General features: G+C 46.0%; 2 protein-coding genes across 3 annotated transcripts in view; one reads left to right on the forward strand and one right to left on the reverse strand.

Moving 5' to 3' along the window:
* The first annotated feature begins 2130 nt into the window (after positions 1 to 2130).
* LOC142574730 (uncharacterized) lies at positions 2131 to 2637 on the forward strand. The gene has a single exon (XM_075683753.1). It carries the CDS (start codon positions 2131 to 2133, stop codon positions 2635 to 2637), a length of 507 nt encoding a protein of 168 aa, XP_075539868.1.
* Positions 2638 to 4157: 1520 nt separating this feature from the next.
* The window catches only part of LOC142574155 (uncharacterized), a 155766-nt gene continuing 142847 nt past the window's right edge, over positions 4158 to 17076 (reverse strand). The window contains exons 3-4 of one of the 2 annotated variants that reach the window (XM_075683308.1): positions 16808 to 16888; positions 4158 to 4655 (exon numbers count right to left, since the gene is read on the reverse strand). In XM_075683308.1, the coding sequence (XP_075539423.1) occupies positions 4221 to 4655; positions 16808 to 16888 (516 nt within the window). In that variant the 3' untranslated portion in view covers positions 4158 to 4220. The remainder of the gene's footprint in view (positions 4656 to 16807; positions 16889 to 17076) is intronic. The other variant, XM_075683310.1, reaches the window with a different exon arrangement.

Raw genomic sequence — 17076 nt, forward strand, 5'->3', positions numbered from 1 at the left:
TTATCAGAAGTCTTCAATATTCTGTTACTAGAAAAAATATATATATATGAAAGGGAGTGTAGCGGCGCGCCCTAAGCGCGCTCCCGATTGCAACGCCAGCGCCACGTTGCGCAAGACGCGCGAAATAAAGACAGATTGCACCTCTGCGTTCGTTACGTACTGACGTGCGTTCCGTCGGTCGTGTACACGCGGCTGTCTATAGCCGTCGTATATCGCGACCACTATAGCTTGGTGACCCGGATGTACGTACGTGATGGCTACGAACACAAGTCCTATGTCGGCGGACCACGGCACTCAACAGCGACCGCATTCAACGGTGAGCAACGAGAACCATTCCGTCGCCATCGACATGGAAGCAGTCTCAAACGTGCAGGTGCGTCTCCCGCCATTTTGGCCGAAGAATCCGGCAGTGTAGTTTACTCAAGTGGAAGCGCGCTTCGACTTGCGCCGCATACTGCACAGCGCGCGAAATACCATGCACGTAGTTTCTACACTACCATCTGAAGTTGCGGACGAATTAGACGACGTGCTGAGCCTTCCACTCGCAACCCAACCATACGATCATTTCAAGGTCATTGCTCTGACACTCAAAACGGTTTCGAAAGGCAGCCGTTTGCAGCAACTTGTCAACACGGAGGAGCTGGGAGACCGACGACCTTCTCAGCTGTTGCACCGAATGCGCCAGCTACTCGGTGACAGCATGCAAGATTCCGAGAGTCCTCTACTTCGTGAGTTATTTCTGCAGCGTCTGCCACAAAACCTTCTTCCTGTCCTGGCTGATGCAGGCGACATGCCGTTGGAGAAGCCAGCCGCGCTCTGGGATCGCACTGCAGAATACTCCCGCGCTGGCCCCACGGTCGCAACAGCGACCGCCGCGACACCGGATACCCAAGCGCGGTACTCTCGCCTCGAAAGCCTCGATAAAAAAAAAGGGCAGCTCACTGCCTCCATCGTCGTGATGCGGACTTCGACCCATGGTCGCTCTCACGGCAACTCACGTTAGCGTTCTCGTTCCCGCTTTAGAAGCAACTGTGACGGCTACTGCTGGTACCTTGTCCGTTTCGGCGCCAGCGGTAAGCGTCGGACGCCTTGTCGCTGACTGGAAAACACGAATGCGAGTCTCTAATTGCGGCGAGTGACTCGCTTGACCTCAAAGCGAAACGCAGCCGCCTGCTATACGCATCAGACAGAATAACGGGACGTCATTTTCTGGTCGACACTGACGCTGAGGTAAGCGTTATCTCTGCCTTATGTCACGACCGCCAACGCACTGAAAGGACTGCGTTGTTACAAGCTGTAAATAGTTTCACAATCGCCACATTTTGACAGCGATCGCTCACCATCGACTTAGGACTGCGCAGCACATTTCGATGGATATTCATCGTCACTGATGTGCGCCTTGCTATACTTGGAGCGGACTTTCTTAAGAACTTCGGCCTGAACGTGGGCATCCGCTCACGGCGCATTGTGGACTGTGCGACCAGTTTATCCGTGCAGGGAATCCTCGCACCTTTGTCGACCCCTGTACAAACGGCTCCGAACTTACAAGCATGCTCGTTTGGCTCAATTCACTCTGATTTTCCTGAACTTACAAGGCCCAACACCTTAGAACTACCGGTGCGACAGACATGCACCACATCGTCTCAACCGGACCTCCCGTGTTCAGCAAACCAAGACGCCTCGCGGGTGACCGCCTTGCCACGGCACGCAAGGAACTTGAACATATGCTGCAACTTGGCATCATTCGCCCATCGTCAAGCAGCTGGTCATCCGTCCTGCACATGGTTCCGAAGCGTGGGCCAGGGGATTGACGCCCCTGTGGTGACTATCGTGCACTGAACACGCGCACTCTCCCTGATCGGTATCCACGTCCCCATATTCACGACTTCACCGCCACACTAGCGGGTACGACCATTTTCATCAAGACTGACTTGGTCAAAGCTTACCACCATATTCCTGTTGAGCCATCGGACATACCAAAGACTGTCTTTGCGACACCTTTTGGCCCCTTTGACTACGTCCGCAGGCATTTCGAATTGAGGAACGAACGCCGCCCTAACGTTCCAAATATTCATCAATGAGGTGACCCACGGCCTACACTTCGTCGTCGCCTACCTCGATGACTTAGTTATGGCTAGCTCTTCACCTGAACAGCATCCCGATCGTCTGCGATTGCTTTTTGCAAGACTCCAGGAGCACGGCTTGACCCTTAACACAGCAAAGTGTGTTTTCGGCGTCAACAATATCGAATTTCTTGGCCACCTCGTCACACCTGAAGGAGTCCAGCCCCTGGACGGCAAAGTTGAAGCACTGTGCGATTTTCCTCATCCAACTTCACTTAGAAAGCTACGCGAGTTCCTAGGACTGCTGAACTTTCACCGTCGCCTCGACTGTACTGTGGCTCGTATTGTCCTACCGCTGACCGACATGCTCAAGCCATCTAAAGCACCGTCAGCCCCTCTCGAGTGGACAAGTTCAGCTGACGCAGCATTTGAGGAAGCCAAGAATTCTCTGGCCAACGCAACAGAGCTCGTGCACCCCTTGCCCAACGTACCAATGCGATTGATCACCGATGCTTCCTCCAACGCCGTTACGTTCACCTCTGCGCTTTGCACCTCTGCGTTCGTTGCGTGCTGAGGTGCGTTCCGCCGCTCGTATACATGTGGCTGTCTATAGGCGTCGTATATCGCGACCACTATAGAGAGAATTGTCACCCACGTTCAATGTAGCACGAACCTACAAAAACCCATGACAATTTTCGCCTTCATGACACTTCCTCCAACTTGCAGGATTCCGCAGAACAGTTTTCCATTACTACTAATTAATTGACACCCCTGCGCAACGCAGTCATAAAAATGGTCGCCCGTATTAACGAATATTTTTGTTTGCGAGCATGGTGTGTCACCATAAACATGTTCTCTGTGGCCATTGGGCCGAGCTTCTCATGGACGAGTCAAGCGCACGGAAAGCTCTGTGAACAATGGCTCGGTTTCAGTAACTCCACATAATGTATCTTAATGTTCGTCTTAGTCGTATACCGTCATGTGAATGCATCCGCCAAAGTTGCACTGTGTAACTATCCTTTTTATTTGTAATTACATTTATCCTTCGTTATCCGGCTTACAGAACGGCGTGACAGTTATCGCAAGGACAGGCCATTAGGCGGGAAGCATGATAAAACTTTGGAAAGCGATTCCACCTCTAGTTGAAGTCAAGGAAAGAATCTATTCCTGAGCGAGGTGTGGTTGAGAATGGCGCTTTTTTCGCTGTGAACGCTACTCTATTGTGACACTCCTCGCGTAAGAGGAGTATCAAGAGCGTCAAACTGCGGAAATTTCTTTTACTGCCTATCTTCCGGATAGGCCCACATTTTTAGACGTCACACTCCGACGCGAACAGCAGCGACCACTTTTAGGCTGCACAATAATGAGGATCAACCCATGAAAAAGGATAGAAACCAGCTTGCCGTCCTGCAAAGTCACGTTAACTCGCCAAGGAAGACATTGTCTTCAAGAACGAATAGGATGGTTACAAAAGAATCCTTAAAGAAAACGTGGTTTCAGATGTACTCTTTGGCAAAAAACACGACAAAAATATTTTTGGTAATGCAATTCTGGAAAACCAGCAACCACCCAAGAAAGGGAATAGGTTTGAGTATGTTGGTTATTCATCGTGAGAGAAGTAACATAGCGCAGTAGCTTTATCAAAAAAAGAAGAGCTTGAATTTGCGACAAAGTCGGCACGTGGCAGTGTACATTCCTCCTCTCTGCGGATGGGTGTATATATGTTCTCAGGATCCCCAATAAAATCCTTGTTGAAAGTTGGCGCTTGTCCTGTCTCTACTTGTCCCTCGTCCTTACTGCGCTATGTTACTTGTACCACCAAAGAAAGGCTCTGGATCCTCCGACAAGGAATACGAATATTTATTTCTGAGAAACAAGCCGGGGATTTTTGTTTTGTTTTTTTGTGCCGCTCTTTGGTAGATTGTGTTTCGTTTATACTCTATATTGGATTGTAAATTTTTCATTCCACGAAACTTGCCCACCTTGCGTATTTTCACTGAACTAATTCCAAGTACACATACCCGCTTTCTATAGTGCTTCTTGGACTGTGTGTGTAACGTTTGAAGAGTCCGAAATTTCTATAAATCGCCTTTATTGAAAAGTATTGTCGTTGACATTACAAATATGTCGACCTGAGCACACGTTTCGGATAAAATATTAAGAATACCGACCGATGGACCGGCCGACTGACGGACGGACAAACAAATGGGCAGTGGGATAAGCTCGCTCGTCAGACGTTCCAAAGTACGAACGAGTGCTTATCTCCATGCGTGGATGGGCAACGGAATAATGCGCGAATGTTTTCACTGAGTAACGGATCACCTCCCAATCGCGTTGCTGCGTTGTCGGCTGTGCGAGACGGCGCGACCGAGGAGCAACGTTGCAGACGAACGCGTTGAAGTCCAGGCACGGGTCGACCTGACCCTTGAGTAATTCCTCCAGACGGTTGATCACATCCCAGCAGTCCTTGCTCCCGCAACCATTGAGCCAGCGGAACACATCTAGGTCGGGATCGTGCAGGGGTTGCGGGAACATCTCTGACGTCGTAGGGAAGGTTGGCTCAGTCGGCACCGTTTCTGATGCCATCGTAAACTGCAACACACGTGATAAAAAGAGACTATGGTCTCAAGGACATCAAAGGCAGGTTATGTGTAAGAGCATATGAATAGGCGGTGCGCACGCTAATGCTTTTGCATAAGGGAAAGCTTGGGCACTGAGCACAGCTGAACTACACGTATCTATACTACATCGCAATGCTGGACAGCTGCACAGCAAGCTCACACTGCTCGACCACGGTGTTAGATTACAGCCTCATGCTATACCACACAGTTTAGTGAGTGGAGGATGCATATTCTGGAGAAAAACTCTGCCATCGCGAACCTAGAGGCAAGAGCTTTGCAAAGGTACAACTGCGCTTGTGATGACTTGATATATAATGTGTCAGTAAATTAACCAGAGGGAACTTTATTGCACTGCTCGTTAAAGTGCACTGGTAATTGTTTAGAGTACTGTACACGAAGTTGATAATTGCATCAAACAGGACAACTTTGTACGGGTTTATGTTAGGAAAGGCGGTTAAAATGAGGGAGAAGACAAAGAAAGGAAGACTGGACACGCGTGGTGAACTCAGAGCAAGTGTTCTATCTTCAAATTTTCTAGTCACTCGTTTTGATTCACTTCTTACAGGGAAGCTGGTAATGCGAAAAATAGCACTCGCAAACGCTATAAGCTTGTTTCATGCCGGAAACGCCTAAATAACAATCAAGGTTATTATTTTGGTAAAATGTTGGGAATGTCTGCAGAAATACGCAGGCGAATTTGAAAGTGTCTGTGTGGCAGTTAGTTGCTTGTTACGTGTGCAAAGTATCTATTCCATGTGAGGTCAGATACAGCGTGAACCGCGAGATATTTATAGGATGAAACAGAATCGAGAGGGACGTTGTCTATGTAATAAATCAGTGGGGTGTTAGTACGTCTAGTTACATGCAATGACTTGCACTTGCATGTGTAATTTAATGGGTGGTGTTCTGCAGCGCGCAGTGATTGCATTTAGGACAGATTAAAGTATTGATGTATTGACATGTTTACTTGCCTATCTTTATCGGGCGACTACGTTTCATCGTCTAAGAAACTTTTTTCGCACAGCGCAGGACGCGCCTGCATGTATCGGAATGTCTGGAATGTTATCGATGGTCCCATCTGACGTGTGTCACCGAACCTTGTGTAATATGATTGCATGTATGCGCGACGCGAATAGTGTAGATTTTTGCGGAGGACACGCGGGTCCCAGTGACTACTCTGGAACATTCGACGACTGATGTATAAAAGCCGACGTGCATGACCCGCTGATCAGATTTTCGACGATCGCCGAGTGTGTTCGCCGCTATCGTTGTTCTTTTATGTGTAGCCTGCTTTTGACTTTTGAGGGCAGAAGTTCGCCCAATAAAACGCTAGTTTCGTTAATCACAGTTTTGCTGCCTTCTTCACCATCACTGCTACGTGACAGCATCATGGTTGCTAGTGGATTCTAGAAATAGTCAGCAGAGAGGTGAATATGGGGTGAAATAGAGCAAGACAGGTCAATAATACAGTGCACTCGGCTAAAATGAAACACGCTTAAACGGTAATGGTGGATAAATTATATAATATATGGTTTCCCACCCGCAGGTGCCATGTTAACGAACTGCGGTTAAACGGAACTTCAAGGAATATTGGGGCCTCCCCCATTGGCGTATGGAACAAGAAAATGTTCGACAAACATGTCAAATGGGGATACTATAAAATGAATGAAGAAATAAATGCCGAAAACGCAACTGAGTTTTCATAATTACAGCTCTCCTACCAAAGCGATCATCCCTGAGGACGATGATAGCACTGCGGAGTATAGGTCGAGAATCGTGCGGTTACGCTACCACTATTGCTTCGTTCACACCGCCGGTAAAAGACCTTAGATAATGGCTTTGTTACGTGCTCTGAGAAGACAGTTAAAAAATGTTGCGAAAGTTGGTGCCCTTGCGGTGTGCGTTATTGTTTTGGTTCAGACTGCACGAGATGCGGTTGAACCTCTGCAGCGCAATTTTGAATGCGACAACTGCGACGAATTGTTGGGAATGATTTCGCGTATGTACAAAATCTTGCACAATAATGGCTACCATATTGTAAGTACAGTAAGTTATCCTTTATACATAAATATCGGAACACTAGGGCGCTTTTAGAATAAAATGATTGTTTACGATTTTTCTGTCCAACGCTTAAATGGAACTTTTGATAAGCGGAACACGTTTGTTCAGTTCCTTCAAATTCCGTTGAGACGGAGTCTGCTGCATAAAATAAAAATAGTAGTGGTCTATAAGGACAGAGTCAACACAGTCAACGTTGTGAGCAGAAACGAACTGAGAATGACGGCAGCTGGAATAATTAAGTAATCAGTGAGGGCCAAGATTAAAGAGGTGTAATTTATACATTAGTAGCTTGTAATACAATTCGTGAAACGCTTTAGAAAAATCTAGAAAAATACGGTCAGCAAAAGAAGAACGCTCAAGACGGACAGGTAGCTGATGTGAGAAAGATATAAGCTCTGTTTCGCATGAGTTCTTTTTTTTTCCCGTAAATTACGTTGCGAGTAGGTAAAGATGGAATTACATTCGTGAAAACTAGAAATGTGAGAAAATATATGTTCAAGAAATTCGCTCGCGATACCGATGAGGCAAACTGGACGATAATAGAGCGAGGAGTGTCTGTTATCGGTTTTCGAAGTGGAATCAGCTTCCCCACCTGCCATTTTGCAGGGATAGAGCCCGTGTCATATGACTGTTAAAAATATTGGTTAGTATTTCGGAACTATAAACCCTCGTGACTTTCAGAAATTAAGGGCTAACCGCGTCACAACCAGGGGAGAAGAAGGGTTCAGTTTATTAATTAGACGCTCTACGCCTCAAGGGTCAACTGTAATAGGAAGCATTGGCGAGTAATTATGATAGTGCATAAAGCGGAAGGGAAGCATTTGTCACTGACGGAAAATTGGTCACAAAACATCGTTAAGGGCAGATTCACACTGATCAGTAGGTATAGTTTTTGCCGCGTTGCAATTTATGCCATCAGGTAATTAATTAAAATTGACCAGTGAATGCATTTTATTTATTCGATTATGCGTTTCTATTTCTCTTGTGAGTAATGTCCGTAGCTTCGAGTAATCCAGCTAGACAACTACAATTACGTGATGTGCCACAGGCATATACAAAAAAATATATGGCTTGAAAAAAAAAAACACCTTGCATTATTGAATTTTACGGTATAACTACGAATGCCGTCAAGTTCAAACTTAGCAAAAATAAGTAGACGACTATGACAAATCTGTCTGCGAAGTAATGTAGATGGGAATCAGGTAGTTTTTGCAAAATATTTCTTAATCAAGTCTTAGAATGTGTCACTCGGCCGTTATAAACCTACGCCACGTTTGCAAACAGTAGACGGTGTCGCAGATATATTCGAACCGTTCTTTGTTGAGGATCCGTTTTAGCGGAATTCTTAATCTTCTTTTGCGTGCTCCCGCGATTTTCTGCAAGCCACTACAAGCTAAATAAGGGAAATCGAACCTATCGCAGACGCCGACGCCACCTTCCTCATCCGGTTATCGATTTTTAGTGCTCTGGCTTGGCTCCATCGAATTCCTCTCCACATGAGCGTGCTCCGCGCCTCTTGTCAGCCAATTAGATAAGACAAGCCGCTCAGTGTAGGCAGTGTTATTCGTTTTTAAAGCAAACTAAAGTTACCTCCTACAAACGAGGAGCGCGTTTGATTGGTCGATTTAGACAACTCTGCGGGTCACCACCCGAGGCTTGCGTCGGCCGTTACGCAAATTTGACCTAAGGAGATTGGAATAAAGACATATTGGAAAAGGTTTACGTTATAGGGCCCCTGTCCCAAGCTTTTCTAATCCAATTGTGCAGTCTGCCCTCCATGATTCGTCGAAAAATTTCCGGGCCATGCAACTTCCATTTCGCCTGTCTCTCATACGACGCCACGAAAACCGTGAAAACGCCCCATCTGATATGATGTGTGCACACTGATTATGCATGGTTAGACCGAGCGAAATAAAAATAATTATTTCTGATTCAGTGCCTCCTTCGCCATAGTACTCTGCTGTCGATCAAACGTTCTCGCGCCGCGCCCATTTCGCCTCTCTTCCAGGCGACGTCACAAAACCACGAGTACTCACCTCGTCCAAGTGACGTGAACGCGTTCAAGGCACAATAATATGCCGAAGAAAACTGATTTTTTTTTCTAAATAACCGGAGACTGTCCTGTTCTGAAAGGAATAGAAGATGGCTGGCTGCCAATTGCTCTGGCACTAGCTGCTTGGAGCGGCCGGGGAGCATGTTTTCCGCGGCAGTATAAAGTCATTGAGCCCTTTCGGCACGTATACGACATAACATTGACAACTCTTCTTTGCTGAGAAACCGTTATGGTGGAATTTTTAACATTCCGTTGAAAGCCACGGCGATCTTCTATCAGCCACTGCAAGCTAATTAAAGGGAAGCGGACAAATTGCTGACGTCGGTACCACTCTCCTTATCCGGTTATCTATTTTCACTGTGCTGTGTCGGCCCTATCGAATCGCTCAAAATTTGAGCCCACTCCTCATCTCTTTTCAGCCAGTATGTAAGAAAATCTGCTGAATGGGGCCAATGCTATTCGCTTTGAAAAAAGAAGTGACCTCTTATGAACCAGGAGTGCGTTTGATTGGGCTTTTCGCGCAACACTCCGGGTAACCGCCCGACGCTTGTGTCGGTGGTTACGTAAATTTAACGTTAGGAGATTGCATTAAAATGATTGGAGTAGTTTTACGTTATGTGGTCTCAGCTGTAACCATGCTGCCTGCGTATGTATTGGTGTGCTAGGCTATTTACGCTGCAGGTGGCTCAATTTCTGGACATCAAAATAAATCTGCATCTCAGTGTGACGGTGCTTTGAGATGAATCTGCTATTCGACCTATACATCCAAGACTCATCCTAATCTAGCTTTCGCACAGTGTGGTAGGAAATTGTAACGACACGCTATTAACTCTCCTATGTATCCATGTTGGCTGATGCACGCCACGCAGAACAGAGAAGTTTACTTGTTACGAAATGATCTGCGAATAATCGTTCATCTTGTATCGAAACCCAACCTTCGCTTCTTAGTGCGGCGACCTTTTAATAGACAGGAAACTCACGAAAACATCAGTCCATTGCATTTTTTGCCGTGGCGCAGTTCGGCGTAATGCATTTCATTCGTTGTAAAACCGTAGAGCAAGGACCGCACTCATAGAACCGCACACGGACCCGCGAAACCCAGCGGCTACTGATGTAGGCTCGGCGGCTCGGCGTCGGATTGTCTACCGTGCGAAAGTCACTTCCGACGACAGCGCCACCGCATTTTTATGACATGGCGCTGTATAAATCACGTTTTCCAATGTCCCGAGATGAATACGTGTTACAACATGTTTCTATTTAGTAGAAATGGGAGTCCATCTGAATAATATGGTGTAGCGAATTTTGAACGTTTCTGGCTTAATTAAGAGGCGTTAGAAATAATTATTGAACCCTCTTTTTTTCGGTATTTCCATGCATTACACTTATTTCACCTGGTGTCCTCGGTGATCGAACCGAAGAAGTTTGCTTGCTTGGTGAATGTAAGAACCAGGAAATGGTCGATCTGTCAGTTATTTAGTCCATTTCTCGGGCACAACGGCAAATTCCACCGAGGTCACGTTAAGGAAAGATTGGGGGAGGACTATGGCTATATTGTGTGCGAAATGCGTGAGGAATAGAGGCAGCCCCGTAGAAAATATCCCTAAGTGGTCAAAAGAGTCATACGACACTTTATGAGCTATGCCTCCCAATGCCTCGACATGAATCTACGTTACACCATGTTTATGTTTGGTGGAAAGAGAACTTACGTTAGGAACAATGTGTGACGAAACAGCAACGTTCTTTGCTAGATTGCTTATTCAAATAGTTAACCGTCTTTTTATAATTTTTCTTGTTATACGAGGTTCGTAGTACATTTTCCTGGGGGTATTCGGGGAATTAAAGAAGGATGAACGCTGCTGATATTTGCTTTCAATTAGGGCCAGGTCAAGGGTAATGTGCAGGTGAAGTTCAAAGTGCTTGGGTAAATTATGGTATTGGTCGTGAATTACATATTTAAACGATCAAATGCGTTATGATTGTGTTCTATGAATAGCGCAGAATTTATCCCGCTGCCCAGAGTGAAATGTGAACGCAACTGCCATCCAATTTAGCGGGGATGGAGATGGGAGAGCCCACTACGGCGGATGTTCTAGTGAAGTACAACGCACGTGGAAGAATTACTGTCTATGTAAGAATTCCTTAATAAGGGCTCAAAAGTATTAAATTTAAATTATGGGGTTTTACGTGCCAAAACCACTTTCTGATTATGAGGCATGCCGTAGTCGAGGACCCCGGAAATTTTGACCACCTGGGGTTCTTTACCATGCACCTAAATCTAAGTACCCGAATGCTTTCGCATTTCGCCTCCATCGAAATGTGGCCGCCGTGGCCGGGATTCGATCCCGCGACCTCGTGCTCAACAGCCCGACACCATAGCCACTTAGCAAGCATGGCGGGTCCTCGAAAGTATGATATGCTGGCGAAATTTCAAACGAGATAGTCATTTATGGGCTAGGTTTTAAAGTATGTTATTCACTTACAGACAAGTAAAATTTTATTGGCATCTGCTCGACAGAGAGAGCTTCACTTCGAAATAAGTAGTAATTCTGCAAGATGACAAAAGTCTGCTGTCTCTTTTTCGTCCAGAAAATGAGGCGCACCGTTATATTATGTGATAATTCTACCAGTCAACATCCTTATTCCCGTTGTCTTGTCAGGGTTTGCTCTGGTATAAACGCTGCCTACTTGAGTAATGTCCGTCAAGTATTCAATATTGGGTGTCTGAAAACAAAAATTATAAGAGTAATGGTCACTGTGGGGCACCTCCAGGTCCATCGGGTACCGCAATGTCTTAAATAGCGGAAGACACTGCGCTGTGGAGCGATACAACACACTTTTATTGAACTGGGTGAGCTGCGGCTGGGATGCCGCTAGCAAGTAGCTTGTGAAGAGCGAATGATCAGTTGCCGTCTGTTAGAGGTGCGATGAAAAAATTGTCAGAGTCCCCATAGCTGATCTGTTTTTTACCCATCCCATAAAAAAAGCCTTTTCATCATTATCATCACTATCAGAATTTGTAGGACTATATTTCTGATGACTAAGTTCCGATCGCGACTAACGACGTTCAGTTATAAGTGATTCAGTGAAAAACTGCAGAGATTGGGCTTGTCGACAAAAGGGGAATAATCATGAGGCAGTAGGAAAACTTCTATTTGGATTGTAGAATATGTCTAACTTCCGTCACAGTGGACTCTTTGCGAAGGATGGAAATTTTGATTTGTTCATTGAAGGGTGAGGTTTGATGTTACAAAGCGAGACCTAGAACATGAGATACAATGCCATGCGTGTGGGGCAATAATTTTGACCTCCAGATATTCCTTCAAGTGCATGAAAATTAAATTACGCGAAAATTTAACTTGCAGCAGAGCCTCGTGAAACACAGAGATGGAACCAGATCCACCAGATCCACCAGGATCGTAAATTGACATTCAACTGGCCTCTATTGGCTAGTACACTCATGTTTTATGCAACACTACGCCGTCCCTTCAGCCTGTAAAGACGAAGGCCTAGCAGGTGAAGTGTACATGACGATAGGCTTAGTCTTATGATTTACTCAGCAAAGTACAATTAACGCTGCTAAATATAAGGATGCTGTTTGGCATGCTTTCTAGTTTAAAAGCAGCGTTTAGCTGCCTTAAAATAGGACACATGCAGTGTTGAACTCTACAAGTTAGTGAATGAAGTCACGTTACGCCGAAATCATGCTAAGGTCACTAGAACTATATTAGGCTGTGGCAGAAAATTTTGCAAGGCCATCTGATATACATAGCTAGGTATATAAAACGTATACACACCTACGTATATATGCACCTACATTGCTTTAAGCTTCATAACTGTTAAGATAGCCTAAGGAATGCGTAAACGCCGAAGTACTCGAGGAATGCCAACTTTTTGAGCACTCATACAAGCATTGTCGTAAACGGCATGATCATAATTTTAGCAAATGCTTCTAAATACAGAAGCTACCAAACCATGCGAACAGTTTTTTTTAGGTTAGCTACAGATAGCCGGAAAATAGATCCCAAACAGTGCCATTAAGAAGCATTCTGCGATCTAGACGTAGACATTAGCTTTGGTGTGTCCTTACAATATGTATATATATATATATATATATATATATATATATATATATATATATATATATATATATATATATATATATATATATATATATATATATATATATATATATATACGCGTGAAACTCATTTAAAAGAGTAATTAGCCGCTCACGTAGTGTCGGCTCGAGGTCACCGGCAATGGAGCGACAAAAAACATCCGGTGGGACTTGGTTAGATGGCACATGGGGCGTCAGTGCTGTTACGTTGGCAGTATCGACATCGTCGGCCATGGGGAAGTGCACAATAGCGTCAGCGTCCACAGGCTCGATGGTGCCAATAGTCTCGCCACAGTGCAAAGCCAAAGTGCACGAATTTGGGTTAGAAATCAGTATTTCTGCAGCACCATGGTGAACCGTGAGGAGGGCGAAAGGCAACAATATAGGCTGGCGGCGAATGAAGACGGCAGCGGGTGTAAACATGACCGTCGCTTCGGCAAGCGATGCGCATGAAAGAGGGACAAATACAGCACTGTGAGGAGGAAGGTCAGTATCTGAAGCTACACAGATCCTGCTAAGATCGTGAACTTGAAAGTCGCGAGATGGCAAATCGCAGAGAACGGAGAACTGAACCTCAGCACGTGCACAGTCGATGACGGCATGATGGCGCGACAGAAAATCCCAACCGAGAATGACATCGTGGGAGCAACAAGTTAACACAAAGAAATCAATGGAATACAAAATGTCTCGAATCAGCACTCTGGCAGTGCACATAGCGACTGGCTGTACTTGTTGCGCACTGGCTGTTCTAAGCAATGGAACCGAAGGCTTCATGGTCACTTTCCGCAATGCACGACAAAGCTTCTCACTAATCACGGATACAGCAGCACCTGTATCGACGAGCGCAAGGGATTTGATGCCATCAACGCACACTTCAATGACGTTAGCGGGGGAAAAACGAGGACTTTGATGTTCCGACGATGACGCAGTTCGTGCCTCAGGAACTGCGGAAATCTGTTTTCCGCCTCAGTAGTACTGGCACTGGGTCTACGACGCATGGGTGAGAGTGAGCGCCGACGAGGGGAAGGCGAGCGACGAGTGCCGTAGAGCTGTGACTGCGGTGCCGGTATGTCATCAGCAGCGTAGACTTCCGGTGGTGGTCGTGAAGGCATACGGAAAGGGCGGAAGTCGGAGCTGGGTCGTCGCGGGGTGCCCACGAAGGCCGGCAAGCACCGGCGGCAGAAGTGCACTACATGACCCGGGGTACCGCAGGCATGGCATATTGGGCGGTTGTCAGCAGTGCGCCAAGGATTTGGACCCTTCTGCTGTGCACTGAAAAAGGGATCCGCCGGCTGGCGAGGCGAAGGCGGAGGAGAGAACCCCTGTAGACGAGGCGCCCGTGCAACGGCTTCAGCATACGTCAGAGGCGCGGCCACGGGAGCCGGCTGACACGGAGGTGGAAGAGCTTCGGTCACTTGCTCTTGAATTATCTGTCGGAGCGCTGGAGCCAAATATTGACAAGGCTTCTCCGTGGTCGGCAAAATCGAGAGCTGTCGTGCGACCTCCTCGCGCACAAATTCTTTTATTTGCGTCAGCAAAGTTGTGTGGTTCTCGCCAATAATTAATGCTGCTAACAATCTTCCGTAAGGCGGTAGGCGCCGAGCTAAGATGCGTTGTTTCCGTAGCTCATCAAAACTTTGGCACAAATTGATAACTTCGGCCACGGTACGTGGATCCTTCGCTAACAACATCTGAAAGGCGTCCTCATCAATGCCTTTCATAATGTGTTTTATCTTGTCCTGTTCTGACATTGACGGATTCACGCGCTTACACAGGTCAATGACATCTTCGATGTAACTTGTGAAAGTTTCACCGTGATGTTGCGCACGCCCCCGTAAGCGTTGCTCTGCGTGAAGCTTGCGCACAGCGGGGCGCCCGAACACTTCAGCGAAACTTGTTTTGAATGTGCTCCATGTTGCGAAATCGTGTTTGTGGTTTCGGAACCAGAGGTTCGCGACGCCGGTTAAGTAAAACAATACGTTGTGCAACTTGGTGACGTCGTCCCGCTTGTTATGCTGGCTCACCCGTTCGTAAGATGACAACCAATCCTCCACGTCATGATCATCGGTGCCGCTAAAGATGGCAGGATCATGCTGGCACAACACACAGGAAACGATGACCGCCGGAGGCTGTGGTGCATCTTCCTGGGTGGTTTCGTCAAGCATGGTCGCAGCAGTCGGTAGCGTCCAGCTTCGGAGTTCCAGTTTCCGAGGTCTACCCCGCACCTCCACCAAATGAAAGGGGGTTTATTGCAGCTTGTACGAGGGATCGCAAGTAGCTCTTGATCGCGAGTCCTAGCCGTTCGCATCAGCAGCCCGAGCTCGGGTCTCGCGCCGCAGCGGTGGCAGTTCGCACAGCGCCACATGCATGTTACCCACTACAATATATATATATATATGTATATATATATATATATATATATATATATATATATATATATATATATATATATATATATATATATATATATATATATATATATATATATATATATATATATATATATATATATAACTTTCCGCCGGAATACCAGGTTGTCAGCAACGTGTACGGTTATACCAACGCTGCTAGCGATATCTTCGGAGGCTTTCCCAAAGCGCTTGATTAGAGAGGGTTAGTGTGTCCAGTATTCCGGCATACGCCATAGTGTTTGCGGAAAAACAGGGTTATACAGGGTTACGCTGTCAGGTTACAAAACTTGGGTCACCCAACGATGGCCGCGACACCTTGTGGCACTCGTCTTGTCGCAATGCCTTATAGAAGCGTTTTTGTATTTCACGAGTGCTCTTAAAGAAAAAGCATTTTGCAAGACAACATGTTCACGATTACGCCACAGCCGATAATTTACACTAGCAGCTAAGTAGATTGGACCAAGGAGGTGTAAAAAATAATTGCTGGAGTGGCAGCCTCCAGGTGAAGCCAGAGTTTGCCCACACTTCTACCTTGAAAAAGGGCCACGACAGCAGACATCCGCTCACAGCTCTTTTCATCTCGCTCAGTTATTGAAAATGCTTGCCTAATTTGAAAATGAAAGTTCGTGGTTCTTGGTTAAAATATTATCTTTGGATGCGCATGGATATCACGATATGCCATAAAGTTTGACAAGACGTTTAGGTTTTCTTCTCAAACCAGTGACAGAAAGATAGATGTTGAACAATACCTGACGACAAAATTAGCCATCTTAAATAGCACGGAGTAGGAAGAAAGCGCTTCGTTTAAAATCTACGCTATTCGCTAACATTATTTGTGCCTATGATAAGATGGCGGCGGTCCGGCTTCACTTCTGAGACGTCATTTACATTCCGGCAACTTTTTAAAACCTCCTTGGAGTAGATCTTGTTACTACAGCAATAGCTCGATGTTTGTAGGGTTGAGCATTCCTAAGCCAAGTGGTGTCACTAACCTGGCCATTAATTTTCATGCCTTTTGTAGCCCGGTAATCCGGAAACAACAAGGAGCTTGCGGGCAAACTAGAACTTTATTGACGTGATTTTTTTTTGTTACATAGGCATTCTCACCAAAGGAAAAATAAAAATAAAAAAGCTTAGTGAATGCTAACGGTGACGTTGCTTCCGACGCTTTGTGCAGGCAGTACAGTATAATCGTTTCTCACTGCAGTAGCTCTCCACCATTCCTGGTTAGATTCTGCGCCACAAGATCAAACCACCAACGCACCTACTTATCGTTACGTTGTTTTGCTACCTGGTATTCCGTAAAGGGTGTTACGCATACTCACCATATTGAACTAAGCTCATGTACCTATAGACTGGCCCATGTCAAAGGTCTAAGTCTACGTGTTTTACTACCTCTCCACCTAGTTAGCGCTGTGGCTTGGAATAGCACGGGGAATGAAAACTGGAAACCCGGTAATTAACAGCCAAGTGGTGATTACCTCGGGGCGGCGTCGTGTTCCTGTCGGATCCGGAAAATCCGTTATGGGCCCTATTTGCAATGGTGTCGTGGCAAACATTCTCTGAAATACAAAAAAAAAACCAACAGAAGCTCATATGAGTTGAATATGCGAAATCATTAATGTCAAATTTAACGCTGCGGAGTGGTCTCTCGAGTTATAAACTCCTCTCGAGCAGGCGAGCGAATTGAGACGCTTGGCGCGCTTTGATTCGACCTTACCGAGGCGTAGCTTGCGCAGGCGAAAGCTTA

The sequence above is a fragment of the Dermacentor variabilis genome, chromosome 3 (genome assembly GCF_050947875.1).
Source record: "Dermacentor variabilis isolate Ectoservices chromosome 3, ASM5094787v1, whole genome shotgun sequence".
NCBI lineage: Eukaryota > Metazoa > Arthropoda > Arachnida > Ixodida > Ixodidae > Dermacentor > Dermacentor variabilis.